General features: G+C 37.1%; 1 protein-coding gene across 1 annotated transcript; it reads left to right on the top strand.

Annotated features, from left to right (window-relative positions):
• The first annotated feature begins 2,588 nt into the window (after positions 1 to 2,588).
• cavin1a (caveolae associated protein 1a) lies at positions 2,589 to 21,334 on the top strand. The gene is made up of 2 exons (XM_087810083.1): positions 2,589 to 3,285; positions 19,687 to 21,334. Exons 1-2 carry the CDS (start codon positions 2,782 to 2,784, stop codon positions 20,434 to 20,436), a joined length of 1,254 nt encoding a protein of 417 aa, XP_087666209.1. The 5' UTR covers positions 2,589 to 2,781; the 3' UTR covers positions 20,437 to 21,334.
• The last annotated feature ends 462 nt before the right edge of the window (positions 21,335 to 21,796 follow it).

A 21,796-nucleotide genomic window follows, 5' to 3' on the forward strand; every position in this document is an offset into this window, starting at 1 on the left:
TGTGACCGTGGATCACGTGACGACTGCCAGTTCCCGGTATCCAATGGGCTTCGAGTTCTGATTGACACGAAACAAGAAAGTTCTCGGGTTCGAGTCCCGTCAGAGTGGAGAAGAATTCCATCCGTTTCCATGAAGAACATGCGAGTCTGATACTTTTTAGCTCTTGTTTAAAAAAAGGTTAATTATTTCCAATCATAGGATTTTTCGCGATTTTTTTGTAAAATTCTAAACACTTGTTGAATTAGAAACGTCCGGAACCTTACTGTTGAGTAACGTTTTTAATATTAAATATTTATCCTATTTTAAACATCTGTATTTTTGTGGTAATAACGTGTGAATTATTTTATTTGTCGTGGTAATGTCTTTTATTTTGTACTCATTTGTTGTATTTTATTTTATTAATATATTTTTTATTACATTCCTCATTATTATATATATATTATTATTTCATTTTTATATTCTGTTACGTCACCTCAACAAATGTATGTGTCGTAACACTGGCCATAAAAGTTTTGATAAAAGATTCGGACGTGTTTTCTGTCGTTTGCCGCCCTCTAAAGGCCGAATAGAGTAAAACAACCTGTTGAAACATTTTAGGGGAGAATTTTATCTATCAATTCAATTTCAATCATTTAACTTTTCGCTAACAATAATGGACGGGGAAAAAAATGTAAATCATTTGTGCCTCCATTCTAATAATGGTCTTTCTATTCTCTACTTTTTTAAATATTATTTTCAAGACTAACAATACAGATTTGTAATTCTTTGTCACTAATGTACTTTTAATATAAAAAAGGACAATACAAATTGTGTAAGTCCAGTAAATTGATTGTTGGATATCTTCCCAGCTAAAGTCTGAGTTGTCTTTAGGCTCGTCCGGACATGAGTATGAATTTGATATCTATTTTTGAAAGATTGTCAAAATACTGTTAGCTGCCAACACGAGCAGAGTTCAACAGTTTCTTCACTACTAATAATGAAAAAAAAGAGAAGCATGTCTTGACAGACCTGTGGTTCAAACAGAGGGCCTCATATTTCATCACACACAGGAGAGATTGAGTAGAATGAATATTTCTGATTTTCTTTTTTACTCATAAAGCTTTTAGTAGAGTCAACATGTAAAAGATAGTCTTCATTTCTTTCTACATAAATTTGAATTTTATTATTATTATAAAATCGTGATACATATGATGCTTAAGTTACTTTTAACCTTTTATTTGCACAAATATATTTAATAATAATGAAAACAACTAACTTTTTTTTAAATATTGGAGCAACTTTGTCTATTGAAAACATTTTTTATTAAAGTTTTTATTGAAAAGGGTTATTTTTAATTGTTTTTTGACTGTAGCAACGTTTGGATTATTTTTATTTCACTTTTGAAGGAATTTTTTTTAAAGCTTTACAATTTTGAAAAAAAATGTAAAAATGTATTTTTATTAAAGCAATTTCTTTTATTGAAGTAACTGTTTTAATTAACATTTTCCGTTTTTTTTATTGAGGAAACTTTTTTATTAATCTTTTTTTAATGAAACAGTATTTAAATGGATTTTTCTTAATTATGGAAACAACTTTTTTTAATAAAGCAACTTTATTTTCTAAATGCAACTTTCATTTAAATAATAAATAAAAAATATCTACCTCCATAATGGAATTAATACATTAAATAAAAATAGGATTCATGTTGATATGTATATATGATACATTTAATCCCAATATTAATTAATAAATATGTGGGGGGAAGTTTAGGTTTGTCTAATAGAATTTCTGAATGTGGAAGTCTGGGCCTCTTCACCTTGCTGCTGCCTCCTTGACCAGACATAGTTGTTAAGTAAGTAAGTAATAGTTATTTGTAAAGTGCTTTTCTAAACCAGGATCACAAAGCGCTTGAAAAATCACAAGCAATACATATTTATTTTAATACTTATAAATTTAGCCTGACCATGAATAGCTCTGAAAGTAAGAACCAGAATTTTAAAATTGATCCTGAAAGAAACTGGCAGCCAATGCAGAGTTTTAAGGATCGGGAAAATGCGAGTTCTTCTACTAGAGCGGGTCAGAAGTCTCGAGTTTTAAAAGTAGGGAAACCCTTAAACATTAAGGACAATTTAAACAGAATGCTATACTTGTTAGATTAGCTAGTGTTTACAGCTGTCAATCTGGGGTGCAATGTATCACCTCAAAACCCATTTTAAAGCTAAGTTTAAATAACAAAAAATATTTTTCTTCAAACTGAAGACATTCTATGACAATTGAAGTGTATGCTTTTTATCTGCTATGGCGACACATTAAAAAGATTTTCTCAAATCCACATGAATGTAATCCTGAGGAGATCTCGAGGCTGAAATAGTATCAGGAAGTCTTCAAGTTCATTTCATGTTGTCCATTCAAACTGATGCACAAGAGGACAAATGTCTCCTCGTCGTTCTTCTGATCACAAAATAGAGGTGGAGTTGTGTTTCCCTTTTGCTTCAGTGGGACACGACAGGGTGGAGCCATGAGCCCAGGGGGGAGTCAGGGGCGGTGTCTGGGTAGGTAGGGCAAAAAGCTGGACTGGTTGTTTGACAGAAAGCATTCGACTCAGGGCACGCATGCCATAGCAGTGAGAGGCCCGACTCCCCTTTGGCTGGCTGGCATCCCAGAGAACAGGCGCAGAGAAAGTCAAGAAGACAGTGAAGGACTGAAGAGAGTTCCTGCAGAGAGTCGTTTGTGTTGCTCCGGTGGCTTGTTTTTCACTGGGTGTATTTATATCTGCAGCAAAGTGTTTTAGAGCCGACAGTCATGGCGGACGCTGGAGTCAAGAAGCAGCCGGTCGACCTCTCAGAGGCGTCCGATGATGACGAGGTGGCGCTGGTGGCCGCCGCCGCCGACCCGGCAGTGGACGACGGCCCTTCCCGAGAGGAGGACGACGATGATGTGGTCATCGCCACGGGTCCGGGGGGGAAAACCGAGGCCCAGCTGAACGGCTCCATGGTCCTGACCCTGCTGGACAAGATCATCGGCGTGGTGGACCAGATCCAGCACACCCAGAGCAGCCTGGAGGCCCGGCAGGAGGCCATGGAGAAGTCCGTGTCGTCCATCCAAGGGGAGCTGGCCAAGCTGTGCAAGAACCACCTGGGCACGACCAACACCGTCAACAAGATGCTGGACAAGGTGCGGAAGGTCAGCGTCAACGTGAAGACGGTGAGGGGCAACCTGGAGAAGCAGGCGGGTCAGATCAAGAAGCTGGAGAGCAACGAGAGCGAGCTGCTGAAGAGGCGCAACTTCAAGGTCCTCATCTATCAGGTAGAGTCGCCGAAGCACAACGTTACTGACTCACGGTCGGAGGTTCATGTCGATACAGGGACCTGCGAAATAATTCAGAGGAGATAAAGAACAGATATTTTCTAGATGATCAATTTAAAATCAAAACTGACGGTGAAGGAAATTAATTAATTAATCATTTTTATAGATTAAGCTTCTAAGATTGACAACATCACAATCAGAGGTACATTCTTGTCGCACACAATTCGGTAAATATACCATTTTTCTGGTCCGTTGTGTGATTGAGTTTGACACCACTGCACTGGATTATTGTTTATCTTCTTTCCTTATGTCATTTAAAGTCAGGAAGTATTTAAGTTATTATGAATCAATCAAACCAAATGATAAAAATGTTCCTTTCTTTGAATAATAATCATAATAATGTCAAGATTTTTTAAATAGTTCGATATTTTTTCAGTTTAATATATATAGTTAATATATTTGCTTAATTTAATAGCTATGCATTAAGATGACAACATTTTCTCTATATTTTAATGATATTAAAGTTGCATTTTTCCCATTATATCTTCAGTTCAGTTGCTTTTTTCTCAACTGTGTTTTCACTGTTGAAATAAACCAGAACTGAAAAACAGAAGCTCAGTTCTGGAACCGCCTCCATTCTCTGCGTAACAAGGAAAAAGCTGAACAGAAGCGTGAAATCCACATAAAAAAAAAGGGTATCTAATTGAAAATGTAGTGGGAGTTTCACTCTCTCTCCGTGGCATGAATTGACCTTTGTAGTGTAAATGAAATGAGGTAGCCGAGCAGCCTCTAGTTTTCCATGACCATAACTCCCCAAAATCACATTTTCCACAAACTCTCTTTTCCTCTAAAAGAAAAAAAAACATGCACTGACATTTGTAAAATAAGAGATCTTTCTCTTTCTCCAGCTGTTTTTTGGAAGTATATTAATAGATAGGCAGTAAATAAAAATATAAAGCTCATAAAACATTCCATCAGGAGGCTACATGAGACAGAACCAACACCCTTACTGACCACGACCCTCGGATTGTTGGCAAGCGCTTTCAATGTGAGTGTATTTGTGACCAAAACGGTATGTGATCGAAGGTGGGAGGGTGGGTGTGAATGTAAACCATAACGCTGAAACATTATGACCACCACCAGTTGGGCAATTTTCAAAAGCAATTTTCCTTCAAATTTTCTTTGTTAAATCTATGAATCCATAGGTTGTGTGTTTGGAATCAATAGGTTGTGTGTTGGTAGAGGGTGAGTTCTGGGACTTCTTCTCTTACACGCCCCTCATGGAATCCCCGCTCGGGAAGCAGGTTACACTATTGGCATTTAAGATACCCCCCAAACATAGGCATCAATAAATAGCCCACAGAAAGTGTTCGGCGACACAGACTCTGTGTTTGTTTAGCGTTATTAAAAAAAAAGTCCCTTATTATTGCCTTCGTCTACATCTTGACCTTTGACCGTCACTTCTCAACATAGCAGGGTTTTTAAAAAAAATAAATCTATATGAGAAAATGTTCTATTTTTGCAGCCTTCTCGTGACGCACCCATGCGTCCGCACGACCGTCTGCTAATTAAACATGCTGTTGAGTTATTGCCAGCGCTGCAGATCAACACCCGCTCTTTGTTAGCTTTTACTTCTCTCTGCGGTGAGTGTGAATGTGCCACGCCGGGGTAAATTTAGAATAATAATTGGGCGTGAGGCACGTCGAGGTGATGGGTCGGATTACTCAGTCCACACATGTGCAGCAGCAGACACTTGACATTGACCATGTGGGGGTTCGAGTTCAAGTCAGATTTGACTTTTATTTCTCGTTCGAACTACAGTTTCCGCAGTCCTGTCATGTTAAGGTTACACTATAGGTGTCATATATTTGTCTTATGTAACCCCGTCTGTCCGCTGAAAATAGCCACGGTTGAGTTAACAAAACCGTAGGAGAGCAACTTCAACACTACAATCGATTGCTTTGAGCACAACGGTCATTATAAGTAGAAATAAAAGGTGGCCAAAACCAGCTAAAAGAGCTGAGATTACACATATTTGCCTCAGAATTCAATAAAATATTGTAGTAATTCAAATTATTTAAATAATTAATAGGTTAGCAAGGGCAGATTCATCTAGTTTAAAGTTTTTAAATCTTTTGTGATTATAAAAAAACAACTTTTAAAAAGTTAAAGAGATGGTCCATTATTTAATGTTTATGTGGGTGCATGTATTTTGTGTTAAAGTGGTAAAATAACGGAGGAAAATATCACTCAAAAAGCCCCCGAAAATATAAGTGGAGATAGATATTTCATTTTCTTAAGGAATATTCAATATAGTTAGAAAATATTATTAATTAAATTGTATTTGTTAACCTCTTCCTTATTTGACATGCTAAGTAAAGGGGGTTTTCCTTTCATTGATTGTTGAAATGTATTCTATTCTAATTCTAAGGAGATACACAGAGGAGTTGAAGACCCCCCTGAAAATTATAATAGATTCCATTTTAGTTACATATTAAGTAAGTCAGTAAGTAATTAAGTAAGTAATAGTTATTTGTAAAGCGCCTTTCTAGACCAGGGTCACAAAGCGCTTGAATGATCAAAAGCAATACACGTTTAAAATACCTACAAATCAGGATGGTTTCCATTATTTAAACTCCATTTGAATTTACTGTCTTCTCTCCTCCACTTCTCTCATCAAATACATTTTTTTTACATCGTCTTTTGTCATTCGTTTTAATGTATATTTATCTATGCTAATACATATACTGTATAACATCTTGTTCTGCAAGATAATATCTTATATTATTCATTAAAAAGGAAAACGTTGAGCAACAATATTGATAATTTTGTACCTCATAATAAAACATTACTACTCCTTATTATCATTTTAAAACGTGTGGCAATGCTCAATTGGTAATAATAAATGCTAATAAACTTAAGATAATACTTTGGATTTCAAGTATATTCACGGTGTCGTTTTGTTACACCACAAAACTATCTTAAAATGTCAAAAAATAACATCAGTGATTGAAAAATGTTTACTTGCTTCTTTTAAATGCTCATATGGAAAAGTTAATTGACATAAATGACATTTTTCATGAAATGTATAACCCAATCTTAAATAATTGGAGTAAAATAAAGCAGAATAAAAACAACATATTGGTTTATCTGGCTTTAGATTCTCATGTGTCACCTCAGACTTTAGTTTATCTAGTAGTTCTCCTGTGTTTGGACTGTTTACCAGGAGAAGTAAACAATAACTAGAGTCAGCAGAGCTCCATAAATGGTTTTGCTAAGAACTGCAAATCCTACTATTCATTTTATCTTTTTGCTACATAGTGATAATCTTGACTTAAAACAATGATTTTCGTTCCTGGTGTGTTGCTCACCTCCATATGGAGCGCACAGGTGAGATGGATGATAGCGTTCTTTTCAAAGTATTTCAAGTCGATCCAGAAGTCTGGCTTCATTTTATACTCCTGTCAGGCTCGCTCACATGATATGAACCTGCTGCAACCTAAAAACAGATGTGTTGAACTCGTAAATACTACCAGGACGACTACTGCTCCTTTTAGTGCGGCAGTTACTACAACAACATCCCAGATACAAGTCAAATAACTACTTATGGTCCTTCATGTTGTTTCCACTTTAGAGCGTCGATGCTAATACTGCAAATGTTAGTATTACCAGTGATATTTCTAATACTATTGGATATGTATTAACACTACATTCACAATTTGTTTGTGACTACTACTACCAGTACAACTTGTTTTTTAGCACATCGTACATAGCATTAGCTACATATTATTGTAGCTAATGCTATTATTAGCATAAATACCGCTAAAATCTGCAGTGCATGTGTTTCTTATGTGTTCCCTATACTTTGTATCAAAAAATGTAATATATTATTCTCTCTTTATGAGATTACTGAGGATTGTTGAAAATAGTACTTGTACTTTCTACTTTTCCTTGTGTTTGTTTTTTGAACATTAAACGTAAGATAATACATCCATAAAACAACCAGGTTTCCAAGTATCAGATGAACCAATTAAATTAATATTATTACAAATTAAACGATTTCGTAACCTTCCTTCCACATAAAAGCGGTTAAGACTATAGTTTCTGTTGAACTTAAAAACATTTTTTGTTGTTTTTTTTAAATGTGTTTTACAACCTCAATTTGATTCTCTTGTTCACTCCAACTTACTCATCATCCACACTTTTCCAGTTAGTTATCTTTTTAAAGTTATCTTTTAACAACATTTTGGCAACTTATTAAAGTTACTGTACATGTTTGTATCATGTATCATAGCTGTAACTAGCTGTTACATTGCTTATATATTGTATTTGAATTTACTTTAGTAGAAACAAAATCCCATAGTGCACTGCAACAGTTTAAGCAACTGTCTATATTCCCATATAGAATAAGCAATTGAAGAAGAAGAAAGTATATTTTTCATTAAACATGGTATTCTATATTTCTTCTAAATTAAACAAGATGGCCGCCTTAATTTTATATTTCAATATTTGTATTTCAAGGTTCTGAAAACAGACTGTTGCTGTGTCTCAAATCGCATACTTTTCTAAGTGCATTGCTTTAAATTACACTTTAAGATGGTGCACTTACTTGCGCAGTGCACAAATTTTCGACAAGGTGGTACTGTCTTAAAACAAACACTGCCGTTACACACTTACCAGAAATGACTGGACAGCTTCTTCTTCTACTACTTTTTAACGCTGATTGCAACGTCGACACTTGACAGCGCTTTTCACCAATTGAAACTAGTTATTAAGTTGAGTTTTATTGCGTTATAAATGTTGTTGTGTTGTTTTTGTGGTAAAATTATTGTTTTCTCAAGACATTTACGCCGATATCTGCTCTAGCTTTAGACGTAGCGTCAACGTCACTAAGATGGCGGCCATTGGAAGGTGGAAAGTGTCCATTGATCCACACTCCATTTTCTAGCCGCTTGAGTGCACCAACTGAGTGTTCATAGCGGACCACATTTTCACACACTGCTCAGTGTGAACACACTTGTGTACTGAAATTAGAAGTGCACGAAACAAGATGGCCACCCTAATTTTATTTAAAGGTTCTGAGAACAGACTGGAGCAAATCGCATACTTGCGTACTTAAACTTGTTATTTTTAGTGCATAGGTGCGTCTCAATTCTAAGTATGCGAAATGTAGCGCCATGCACACTAAATTGGCGTACTAAAACGCCCACAAAACTGAGTATGCATCGATGGACACGTTCTACCCTAAATGGCTCCATCTTAGTGACGTTGACATTTTAAACGGAAGTTACGTCATATATGTATATATATATATATATGCATATACTTACAGGTGCATTTTCAGCCAGCAGTAGGAGGATGACATGTCTTCAGTGCTGATACCAGAGTAAATATCTTGCAAATATTTCGTTTCTCATATTTCTTGATCCAAACTTGATCCAAGGTTTAAATTATTATTAAATAGTAGTAGAAGAAGAAGCTGTCGCATCATTTCCGGTTAGTGTCTAGCGGCAGTGTTTGATTTGAGACATACTATCTGTAGAGAATTTGCGTACTAGTTAGTACGTACACTATCCTCACTGGCTTCCAGTTTCTTTCAGGATCAACTTTAAAATTCTGGTTCTTACTTTCAGAGCTATTCATGGTCAGGCTCCTCCTTACATCACTGATCTGATCAAGCCTTACACCCCAGCTCGGGCTCTGAGGTCTGTGGATCAGAATCTACTTTTGGTTCCACGCACACGGCTCAGGACCACAGGAGAGAAATCTTTCCAGGCTGTTGCTCCTAAGCTTTGGAACGATCTTCCTCTCTCTTTGCACTTGATGGAGTCTACTGACTCCTTTAAGAAACATCTTAAGACGTTTCTATTTGTTCAGGCTTTTCCTTGATTTTCTCGAACTCCTGTGTTGTTCTCAGTATTATCTTGATCTTTAAAGTATGTACTTTTTTGAGTATTGTTTTGATTGTTTAAGCGCTTTGTGACCCTGGTCTCGAAAAGCGCTATATAAATAAATATTACTTACTTACTTACTTACTAACTGCAAGTGCACCAAGAGAAGTATGCAATTTCAGACACAGCTCATGATCCAAGCATGGGAGAATTTTCAATCAGTCTGGTACTTATTAAATTCTTTCAAAACTATTTGATAAGCATCTATTAGTCATATTTTTAGAGTCCAACATAGACTTCCCAGCGTGCTCTGCTCTTGTGATGTGATGCACTTCATTAATGAACAGGATGAATGCAGACTCAGTAACTGGACTCTATTCTGCTGTGTCTAGAGCTGGTATGTCAGGACAGGGATATCCACGCTGTCTCTGGCCAGGATCAGCTCGACCCGTCACATACCGGGAGAGTGGGTTTCGTGCCAACCTTTACTGGCCGTCGCTTTTAGCTACCTTTTTAACATCCAGTTGTGTTTAATGATTCTTTCGTTTCCTGGCACCGGGACCGGGACTTTATTGCAGGGAGAGTTGTTACGAAGCCTCTCGCGGACCATTTTGTTTGAAGCAAAAGTTAGAGTTGTGATTCATCCCACTGGCATCTCCGTGGCTACTGCCAACATGCCGACACCACCCCTTTTCTCTCCATCCTCGCCTTCTCCACTCCCACTATCATCTCATACTACACCCCTAGTCTAATTCAGAACCACGTGTCATTCAATATTTGCACCGGCACATGTGCCTGCGACTCCAATCGGATGTGGCGCTGAGCTTCTCCTTTATAGATCAGTGGAAAGATTTCAGTCCGGCTCCACATGTCTCTGTTGGACGACAGTCAACGTGATCTTGACCTCGGTGTTTGATGATGCTCTTTTCGGTCATTTTTGTCTCTATAGTCCTGTTTCTGTTTCCCTTTAGCTTTGGTTTCCTGCAAAGAAAAAGTTCCACCGCAGACATGCTTGACCAGGTGTAAGACTTCTCAAGTCACCGCTTCATTTAAACAGATGTAGTTTCCATCCATCGCTCTGGCAAGTCCACAAAAAATGCGCCCCCCCCTCCCCGTACCACAAAAGTCTGCTATCACACCGAATTGTGTTCATTTATAACACAAAAACACAACGGTTTTCTGATAACAATAGCATTAAAAGTCAGCTAAAAATGGCCAGATCAGCATTTGCTTATTTTTAGCTTGACATACTCAGGCATACGTACACGCAAGGTGTAATCCAAGGAGTTTGCGTGTCAGCATGGCGAATCTGGTCTGTACAAACATCCAGTCCGGAGGGCAAGTCGGGTTACCGTGAACGTATATTTGCTTCTGTGTCGGCCCCGGCTGATCTTATCGTGGCTGGCGTTTGAGTTATGGTCTGTGTCGCTGCCAGGAAACTCTCGGAGGTCGTTAGATTTTTGCATGTGCAAGAGTGTGTGTATTTAAATGACAAAAGAAGATGTAAGTTAATACACATAGTTAAAAAAGGATTAACAGAGATTTACACAACAATACTTAATTTAGAATTGCCACTCAGATAAAAAACCTGAGCATCTTCAACTCTAACTCTTCTAACTATAATTCTTTTATCAAGCAATTATATTTATGCGCCTTGACTATGAAATAGTTTTGTCGTAACACATTTGAGTCAAGTATCTACTTATCAATAAAGTAAAAGACGTGAGAAGATATTGTTAAAACCACAATTATTGTCTTTTTCAAAATAAAATAAAATAAAAAAAGATTAAAAAATAAGAGTTCCAGATTTGGGGGGGATCTAGAGTTTTGTGGGTTTACTCCAGGCACTCCAAAAAAATACAGAGGTTGATTGAGAACTTGGGGAAAATATCCGTAGATATAAGTCTGTGTGTGAATGGTTGACTGTCTTTGTGTGCCCTGTGACAGACTGGGGTCTTGTCCAGGGTGTCTCCCGCCTCTCGCCCAAAGAATCCCCCAGTGACCCCCATAATTGATAAAGTGGTGGAAAATGAATGAATGAACATAAAGAGGGCATTAAGGGATTCAGTATCAAGTTGCAAGGCATCTAGAGATCATTAAAGTGATATCTATCTATCTATTAGGGGTGTGTAGCGGCAAGAAAGTTGCTGTAGATATATTATATTGCAATATGTTGTGTGGGTTTACTACTCTGTCTTCCTCCCTCAGTCCAAAAACATACAGAGGTTAATGAGTAACTAGGGGAAATTGTTGGTAGATATGAATGTGTGTGAATCGTTGCGTGTCTTTGTGTGTCCATTGACACACAAGTGTCCTGTACAAGTTGTCGCCCGCCTATCGTCCAAAGGATTCCCCCCCACAACTCCCATAAGGGAATAAACGGAAGAAAATATATGAATATTGCGATACTGTAGGAATAAAGATCAACTGTATCCTATTGTCCTCAGTCATTGCTGGGATCTTGTGGTATTCCATTGTTCCTTTAGCTGCAGAGGATGAAATGACTGCTGGAAACTATTTGCATCTATCTATCCATCCATCCATCCATCAATGGAGACTATTGGGGACCAATAGATGGATGGACTGCACTATTCATCTAGACCAGGGGTCTCCAAACCGGTCCTCAACGGGCCGGGGTGGTGCAGGTTTTTTCCCAACTGATTGTGTTAAAAGGGGATGCTCTTGCTTGGTAGGAACAAGAACCTGCACCATCCCCGGCCCTTTGAGGACCGGTTTGGAGACCCCTGGTCTAGACTAATGGTCCCCAATCTCCTGTCTTGGGACCAGTTCCGGTGACATTTGTTACTGGGCAGCACAGACAGAAAGAAATGATGTTAGAATAGAATAGAATAGAAAACGTTTATTCATCCCCAGAGGGGAAACACACTTTTACAACAGCAGGAGCAGGACAATGAAAATAAAGTGCATGGAAAAAGAGAAATAGTAAAAGAGATAATAAAATAAAATAAAATAAAACGATCTTAAAAATATACAAATTATTTACAGTATTAGAAAATTAGCACTATTAACAGAATAAAAAATAAAATAAAAAATAAAATAAAATAAAATAAAATGAAATAAAAATAAAATAAAATAAAATAAAATAAAATAAAATAAAATAAAATAAAATAAAATAAAATAAAATAAAATAAAGTAAAATAAAAGCACACGAGAAGAAAAACACACTACGGATTAGCATCAGGATATTTAAAGTAGAGAGTTAAATATCCTGACACCAGTTGGGATGAAGGACCTTCTATAACTGTTCTTATTATTACTGCCTTAAAGGTTTCGAAAAAAAAAAAAAAATCTTGGAAATAACATTAGCATGTTAAGCAACTCTTGAATCAATACTTCATCAACATGCTCACACATTGGCAAAAACTCTCTAAAGGCTAGGAGACACTCACATACAGAACACCATCGTCGGCATACAATAAAATATACATAGATGCAAATACACAAAGATCTTGTTGTAACCAGTCCGGAGCTCTTACTGATTCAGTTTTATGTTTTTTTCATGCACTTAATTGTAGTTTTTTTTCAGGTCTTGCTATTGTATTTTTAATTTTTTTCATCGGAACATAGTTCTGAGAATATAGTCCTATAAATGTAATCCTGGTTCGGGCAACCATGATCCAGCCTATATATAACTGACTCCAAGCTTTGTACGGTCATTTTCATTAGTTATTCCAAACGATCAGTCAAAAACCAGGTTGTTTAAACTGGATGAACACATCTCGAGTTATGTAACCATGTTTGGGTGTTATTCTCACAGAGGCGTGACAGTGGAAAACGGCATTTCTTCCTCAGACCAACACAGGGATTCCAAGCGAGTTACTTTGTCACGGACGTGGGAAAATGTGAGTCGTCCAGAAAGGGCTTCCCTCGTTCACACTAAAATCATAAAACACAGAGTCGGAAAATCCGTGGAACTCCATGAATGTGGTGGCTGTGTGGCTTGAAAGAGCCTTTTGAACCACAGAGAGGCGTCTGTAAGTGAGTTCGCTGCTGTAGGAGTGGTAGCCATGGTGACATCAGGGATGGTAAAGAGGAAAAATAATAATGGATCTGAGTCACTAACTTGAAGCAACTGACAGCTGGATATTCTATTGTTGAAGATTTGAGTCACCGGTGGGTAGACAACTACTGTTAATGTGAATATCAGCGTCCTTATTTTAGACTCGCAGCTCTTCGGGGATCAAAGCGTCTCGTTGGAGGCTAGCAAAGGGATATAGATGTAAACCTCCTGCGCTGTTTCATGTCAGTCTCTGCGGGGCCGGGAGGAGCAGGCGGTCCTGATACCACTTTGTGAAGCTGAATGCACAGCTGAGAGCACTAGGAAGACAGGAAGTGACAGCTGCTCCGGTGACTCACGGCCTTTTCATCACTCTGCCCAAAAAGGACCGGAGCATGTGTTTGCGTGTGATTATCTGCATGCGTGTTGGATGCTAAATGTCATGATGGTGGATGTTCCACCTGAACTTTGAACACAAACTCGTAAAGTTTTACATTTAAGAGAAATGTCAGTTAGTGTTGTGTAGATGGAGCTTCAGGAAGGGTCATTCCTCAGTAGATGGCGCTCACACAGATTTAAAATGATTTAGGTAGTCTTATTTATCATAGAGTTTAGCAACAAGAGGGTGCCATCTAGTGGACAATAAAAATAAGGGCGGCATCATGAGGCTTCACAGAGATATTTTTTATAAAGTATGCATAAAATAGTCACCAGAAAATTTAGTGAATAAAAGACACTTTTATGAATACATTTTGAGCGAAAAAATGTGTATTTTATCTTCCTTAATATGTAGTTTTCTGTTTGCATAAAAGAAAAGAAACATTAGGAATCTAATTGTAAAAAGGGAGAAATAGTTTTTTACTTTTCCAACTCTTTTATTTTCATAAAACTAGGTCAGATTTTTTTCTTTTTGGTCAAGAAGGTGGCTTTCGATTCAAAAAAATCTTGTCAATTAAAAAAATGATTCAAAATATCTTAAAAAACACCACACCCTGTATTTGTCATGATATTTAAATCTAGCTCTTTAACTTTATTATAACGATTATCTCATGAATTGACGTTCATCACAGCTAGTGATGGACTGACGAAACTTCATGAAGCAGTATCATTATAGTTCACTAGATGGCGGTCTCTGCACTATTTTCCTTTGTTTTAAACAACCGTTCTAATGAAATCGCATTATTTTTAAACTGATGTCGCCACCTAGTGAGCTCTAAACAACATGACACTGTTTCATGAAGCTTCATCAACACATCACTAATGATAGCTCTTCAGTATGTGTGAATGGCTGTCAAAGCGCTTTGTGACCCTGGTCTAGAAAGGCGCTATATAAAGAGAGATTATTATTATATAATAATGATCTGTATGGTAATAATAATGATCCGTAAAATATAAAATGTTGTATTTATTTAAGAAAAAAAGCTATAAATGTACATAAAAATACATATTTTCATTCAGTATATTAAAACATATTTAAATGTATTGAGGATGTAAAGTGAATCTATTGTCAGAACAGATGAACAGAATTTAGATCTATATAAGATAAACTAAATCATCTGGTTTTATAAAGCAGTTTTTCGATGAATAAGTTTCTCTTTCACACGTATTAGAAAAGAACGTGGTCTAGGTGAGCAAACCGGTTGCTATGGAGATGCAATAGGAAAGAAAAAAAATGCATTCTCAGAGGTATTCATTTAAAGTCATGCAATCCTGTCTGTGTTTGTGTTGTTTTCATGGAAAAGGTTCCATTTCTAATTCACTAATTTAATAAACTAGTCACATATTTCTGCTCCTGATTTCCTTCACATAACAACAACATCAGTAACCTGGATAAAAATGAGTCATAAAGGTTGTATGTACGATGTCGAAAACATGCGTTCATACCCGTACTAGTGAAGTAAATTTAGCCCTGACATACAAAAACACTCTTTAGACGGATATACCTGCTCCATTTTCCATTGTGGTCAGATTTTCTCCTCTATGAAGAGAGTAAATACGTTGAACAGAGCTTCTCATTCAGGAGGAAGTGCACACTCACCTCTGAGCTTATACAAACATTTCGTACACTTTTCCATCAGCGGGAGAGGAGGAAGGTTGCATCAGGACGTTGACGCTTCAAAGCCGACCAAACAAAAATGCTAAAATATTATCATTAAATATTGTTATAGAGTATGATTCGAAGATATCAGATATGTGCATATTCAGCATCTTTTTTTTCATTCTATTATATTGGAAATATAGGGAGCAGTCTTAACCAAGTTAATCTTGAACGCCACGTTCAACAAAGTGCTTCATTGTCTCCTCAGATTAAACGATAACAATGACAAATGTTGCTGAAATGCTGTTTCGAACTGCTAGCATACCAACTCCAGAGAGACACTGGATGTTCACAGTTATTTAAATAATGATTCGACTTTCATATACCGTAGAATGAATGCTTTTTGTGGCAGCAACTGACCTATGAGATTGCTAACTCTTACATAAAATATGAATATAATATATAAATACAATCACTCTCTGTGTTCCCACTATAAGAGGTTGAGTTATTGGAACCTTTTTTTGGAGTTTACATCACATTTCTTGGCAACCCAAAAAAAAAACCTGCTGGCACACCACAAGACTTTGAAGTGTTTTAAATGTCGTCCAGGGATTACTGGTCCTTTCTAGGGTTGGAACTCGTTCCTCTGGCAGTCGACGGTATGCTGTTGTCAAAGTTTGTCACTCGACAGGGATTTTTACAAGGTTGAAACCATTTTTTTAAATTTATTTATTACTAATACATATGGTAACAACGCAATAAAAGAGAAAATGAGTGAAGGTTACATCAAAGACTCGGAGTAGAACCTCTTCCCCTTAGCTTCACTTTATTATATTATAAACAAAAATATTTAATGACATATAACAGGGTTATTAGGATCTCATTCTAAGCGTCTAAAACAGTGGTCCCCATGCTATCGCCCATCTCCACGATTGCATTTCAATTTATTTTTTTCATATACAGGGTTTGGCAAAAATATGTTTGTTTTTTTTATAGTTTTATCTATCTGTCAATTTATCTATTTTTAGGGGACAAATGTGGGGGATAGAGATAGAGTATAGAGGCTTATGTTTTCTTTTTGTTATATTCTACATCCATATAGATGTTTTGTTTTTTAAAGATCTGGTTTAAAAGATATCAAAATTCTACGGCCAGCTAAACTTTTACTTGTTAAGATTGTGCACAGCACAAGAGAACGCTCTTATTCCAAATATAAATATTATAAAAAAACAGACACAATACATTTTAATGTTTAGGCATCCGTGCAATCGTCACACTTCCTGTTACAAACTGACCCCAGGCCTTCATCAGAGAAGGAAAAGGTTATATGGCCCTCACAGGAAAAAGTATCTTGGAAGTCATTTGTAAATCCTAATAAAAATAATAATCAGATGCTAGCTTTACTTTCTCCCTATTCATTTTGCAATAAGCATCCTGTAGATATTTGTCCTGAGAGGTGTCTATACTTGGACTCCATTGAAATAAAAGCTGTGAGCAGACATTACACAGAGAAGATCTGATTTGTACGTCTACGTTTCACTAGGCGTGCCGATACACCTGTTTTGAAGAGCTGCAGGACAAATCTGGACTGAATTGAGCTCAAATATTTAGCTTCTCGGCCAAAACGCAGACGGAGACATCTGAGGTCATGTCTAGTTCCCTATTCACATAACGCTGGGTCCGACATGTAAAAACAGAGTCCGTAAGTTTATCTGTTTACTGTAAATGCCTCGTAAATCCATCACATTGAGGACTTGCTAAATATTTGACATACCTCTGCCGTCTGTTTATCTTACTTAGTTTTGAAAGCGACTTCCTGTTCGACGAGCGTTTATTCCTGTAAAACCCTAACAATAGCCGAGATCCTCACCTGTTAATCCTGCTGCGACTTCAGTCGGTAACAAGGAGCCGGATCTCATGTGTTTATCTGTTGCTAGGTGGGAGTGAGGGGTGTCGTGTTGTGTTGATGTCCAACTGGGACTTGATGCAGCATTGGCCAATGTCCAGAGAATGAAAGATGGAATCCAGAGAGAGGGAACGGCGGGGCCAAAAATAAACCTATACGGAGCACACCAGATATGGATGTCCGATCTATGATGCAGGGCCACATGGCAGGGATTGGTACTGTCATTGCTGGATCAAGGATATGGAATGTGATAAGTAGTAGCTCCTCGTATCATCAGGGATTTCAAATTGCGGATTCACTAATGAGCCGAGATCATGACAAGTTTGGTAACAGGAAAGAAAACCTGTTATGAAGGAGTAAAAGTTGCTGATAGAATTGGAGAAGTAACATGAAACAAGAAGCTGTATGTTCTGACCACCTGTGTGAGGGAAAAGTATATAACATATACACCATATATAATCTGAGATTGTGTTGTCGGTAGATGAGTTTTGTTTATTATTTATATTATTATTTATTATTATTATTATTATTATTTGTACAATTATTTGTGGTTTTGTCTTGGTCTCAGCGGTCTATGGTTAATTTTTGTTCCTTTCGTCTGGTCTCTCTCTAGCAGTTAAAGTGGTCTCATAGCGTAACGGATTGTTGTAATTTTTGTCAAGTTCTTTAATAACAGACATGACAACAAAAATTGACCTCCTTGGTGTCCATTCCACAGGGATACATTGACAGAATGTTGTCAATATAGACTTGAATATGTTAATAATGACCTGCAACTCCAGTAGTTTATTGTGTAAAATATAAATGTCCTTTTTTTTCTTGGTCTCTGAAATGTCTTGGTCTCACCTCAGTTTTGGTCCTGGTCTTGGTCTTGGTCTTGGTCATGGTCCTGGTGTTGGACTTGGACTTGGACTTGGACTTGGACTTGGACTTGGACTTGGACTTGGACTTGGACTTGGACTTGGACTTGGACTTGGACTTGGACTTGGACTTGGACTTGGACTTGGACTTGGATCAAATAAACCTGCTCAACTATATCAAAGCTAAATTTAAACTAGGGTTTGAGTGAGCAGGAACATATAAGGATTAATACATTTTCCTTACAAACATTTCCTGACCTTTTTTAAAAAAGGGTTTAACATTAATTTATAAAAACAAGTAAAATTAAAAAAAAGTTAGTTATTAAAATCGTAGGACAAAAGATGAAACATTTTGAAATTTGAATTAATTTAGACATTTTCACAAACTGGGAGTCAAATAAATATATCGGACACAAAAGACACAAAGCCATTTAAACAAATTACCCATATTTTTTAATTTGGCCAAAATCTATATTTTTGGTGAACACAAAACTATGTGAAACCATTAAATATACATATTTTTAAAACATGTGGCAACATGTTATTTAGCCAAAGCAGAATGTATGAGTGCAGTTCAGGTGCAGAGAGTTTATTAAGATAGAAACGATGTTATTCTCATTTAAGCGTCTTGATTCATAATATAAAGTATGTCTTAACAAGGCACTCAATGTGGCCTCAAACTATCAAAGTGAGTTCAACCAAAAAACATGGTCAAAGTTATGACTCATACAATTTTGTCTTTCACCACTAGATAGAGTTATTGCTGCTTTTCCAAAAAAAATGTCATACTTCTCCTTCTGGAATTTCCAAGTGTGTTTAAAACTTTCAAACTTTCAACACACACTTGTCTGTCTGGATTTGTTGTATCATCCAATGTAATTGCTTAATTAATATAAGTGTATATTTTTACACATCCAGAATAAATTGACATCCAAATTTGTTTTGTATTGAAATCTCCTTTTTCAACTACAAATACTGTTTCAACTTATTAATAAATCTTCTTTTCTCTGGCTCTTTTAAATCCCCAAAAACATTTAGTTTGATTCCAGCTGAAAATAGTTGAATACAATTGGTTTATTACATTTAAATTGTAGTTGAATATTCAACGATCGCATGTGATTGATTTATACAAAAATAAAGATGGTCTACGATTTTATAAAATAAACAAATATACAGATGCAAATGAGAGAGAGTTAAGCTTATTCCTATTGTTTTTATTGTTCCATTAATTAAAGAAATTGTGTCAAACAATCTCAACATGTTTATTTTTAGAAAGTGTTGTTGGCAACGTTTTAAGTTAATTGTCACGCACTTCATGGTAGATTAACTTTGAAAGACATAAAAATGTAGGTCATCTGATCTTGTTTTTCAAATACTTTTAACTCCTGTAATTGTCATCGTCACACCTGTGTCAAGATGTTTTTTTTGCAAGTGGTTATCAGTTGGTCTGACTTTAAGAAAATGGTATTTTTTTTATTATTAAAATAAAACTTGTTGAATATTGACAATGGGACAAGAAAAAAAACCAATCGATTTTGGTGATACTACAAATGACCATCTGGATCCACACATTTTTTGAAGGAGTGACTAGAGTGTTTAGAGAGGAATTTTGAATCTTAAAGAACAAAGAATCTGTATGATAACAAGCAACCAAACTGGTCCATTAATATGTTGTTGTTTTTTTTCAGGACAAAGAGAAGCAACCAAAACCAGCTAAGACAGCAGAGACAGTGGTCGAGGGCACGGCGGTGGAGGGTCTTGGGCAGATCGTAGAGGAGGGGGAAGGTCAGGCTCTTTCGGCCAAAGTCACTTCAGATGACGAGGTGGAGATCGAGGAGATCATCGAGGAGTCCCGAACGAAGCGCCTGCAACGCACCACCAAAAAGCAAGTGGACAACATCAAGAAGGCCTTCTCTAAGGAGCAAATGGAGAAGAACAAGGTCAAGACCAAGGAGAACTTGGAGAAAACCAAGCAGAAAACTCGAGAGAATCTAGAGAAGACGAAGCTGAAGATCCGCGAGAACCTGGAGAAGACGAAACACACCCTGGAGAAGAAGATCGGAAAGCTCGGCACACGCATGACCCCCAACCAGGAGCGCCGGGCGAAGATGAAGACCTCAAAGGACAAAATGAAGAAGTCCCTCACTCCGGATCACACGGTCTACGCCCGCTCCAAAACCTCCGTGTACAGGGTGCCGCCCTTCACCTTCCACGTCAAGAAGATCCGAGACGGCGAGGTGGAGATCGTGGAGAGCGCCGAGATGATGGAGGTGACCGACGACGAGGTCCTGTCGGACGGGGAGGAGAACGGCGTGGGGGGTCACGTGGTCGAGGAGGACCAGCTGGTGTGCGTGGACGAGCCACAAGATGACACCCTGCTGGTCGTGACCGAGGACCCGATCCCGGCGGAGGTCGGCCAACGAGAGAAGGCCCAGTAGAAAGAGTCCCTGAAGATCGCTGACACGGAAGCATGGACCTGGAGTCTTGATGAACGAATCTCAAGGACGAAAAAAAAAATCCCCTCATGACAGTGACTTTTCTAGAAGTGATCCTTAACACATGTTTTTACCGTCCCCACTCCAGGGACACCTTTCATACTCACGCCTCACTAGCAGAAACACCACAGCAGCAGCTTGAACAAGCATCCACTGGTATAAATATTCTTCATTATCAAGATGTATTTTTATTATAGAATAATTGTATAATATGCACATTTAAAGATGGGTATAAAAGGAGGTTTCACTGTATATGTTAGTGTACAAGATGGATGGAGCGAGGTCATGTGCATCAGTGTGGTGGGAAAATGATAATAAAAGACCGTTTTTTGGCTTCAAGCAGTTTTAGTTTTTTCCACCACAATGTGTAAATGCTATTAAGAGTTTTATTATCAATGTGGCTCTTGAAGGCAGTTTAATGTGATTATATTTAGTAGGAAATGTTGTCAATTAAATATTTACTAGGTCCATATTTGGGCTGAAATATGAGTTATTTTTGCAAAATTAGCAGCAATAACATGGAGGTAACATTATTGTCACCTTGTGAGTGTATGTGTGGGTTTTCCTTTTTGTTTTTTGCTCTTTAAAAACTTAACAAGTATAGTTTTATATAAAAGAAAAGTTTATACGTATGCTGATGAAAATTGAGGATTTTTCTTTTTAACGTGTAAAACATGTGAGAAATATGAATGAGCAATGGTACTGTATTCACAACAAACACTTGTTTCGCTTGATTGATTCTTACACCGTTGTGTTGTGTAATATATACGCTTAACCAAAAGCCTTGTGAATGTGTCCAGTTTCCACTGGATTTGCGCTTTAATTTACTGCAATAAAAAAGTTTTCCACACAGTAACTGCTTGTTTTAATTAACACGTTTGTTGTTGCACGCTTGAACAAATCAATAAATTTAGATTTTGAAAAGTATTTGTGATTTAAAAAATACTAATGTGTTGCTTTTTTCTTTAAAGGAATCTATCGGAAAAAATTTATCTCCCAGAAAATAATTTAAGGAATATATACGAAAGTACGGTATATTCAGTGAATATTGAATGGTTGAATTCAACAATATGTATTTATTGATCAATTTAATTCACTTTATTTGGTTTTAGAACCTTTGCAGGAGGAACACGGATGGTTTTATGACACCATGTGAAGATGTAAATGAAATGTATAGCTAAGAATCCGAGTATATATTGGTTTTTATCTTGAGCGTCAGTGTCAGGCTTGAATTTGTGAGGTGCAACATCAACATGGCGAGTGTGTAAAGGGGTTCGATTTTCATCCCTCGGGACTAGAAGTG

Source organism: Callionymus lyra, chromosome 15 (assembly GCF_982586985.1).
Source record: "Callionymus lyra chromosome 15, fCalLyr1.hap1.1, whole genome shotgun sequence".
NCBI lineage: Eukaryota > Metazoa > Chordata > Actinopteri > Syngnathiformes > Callionymidae > Callionymus > Callionymus lyra.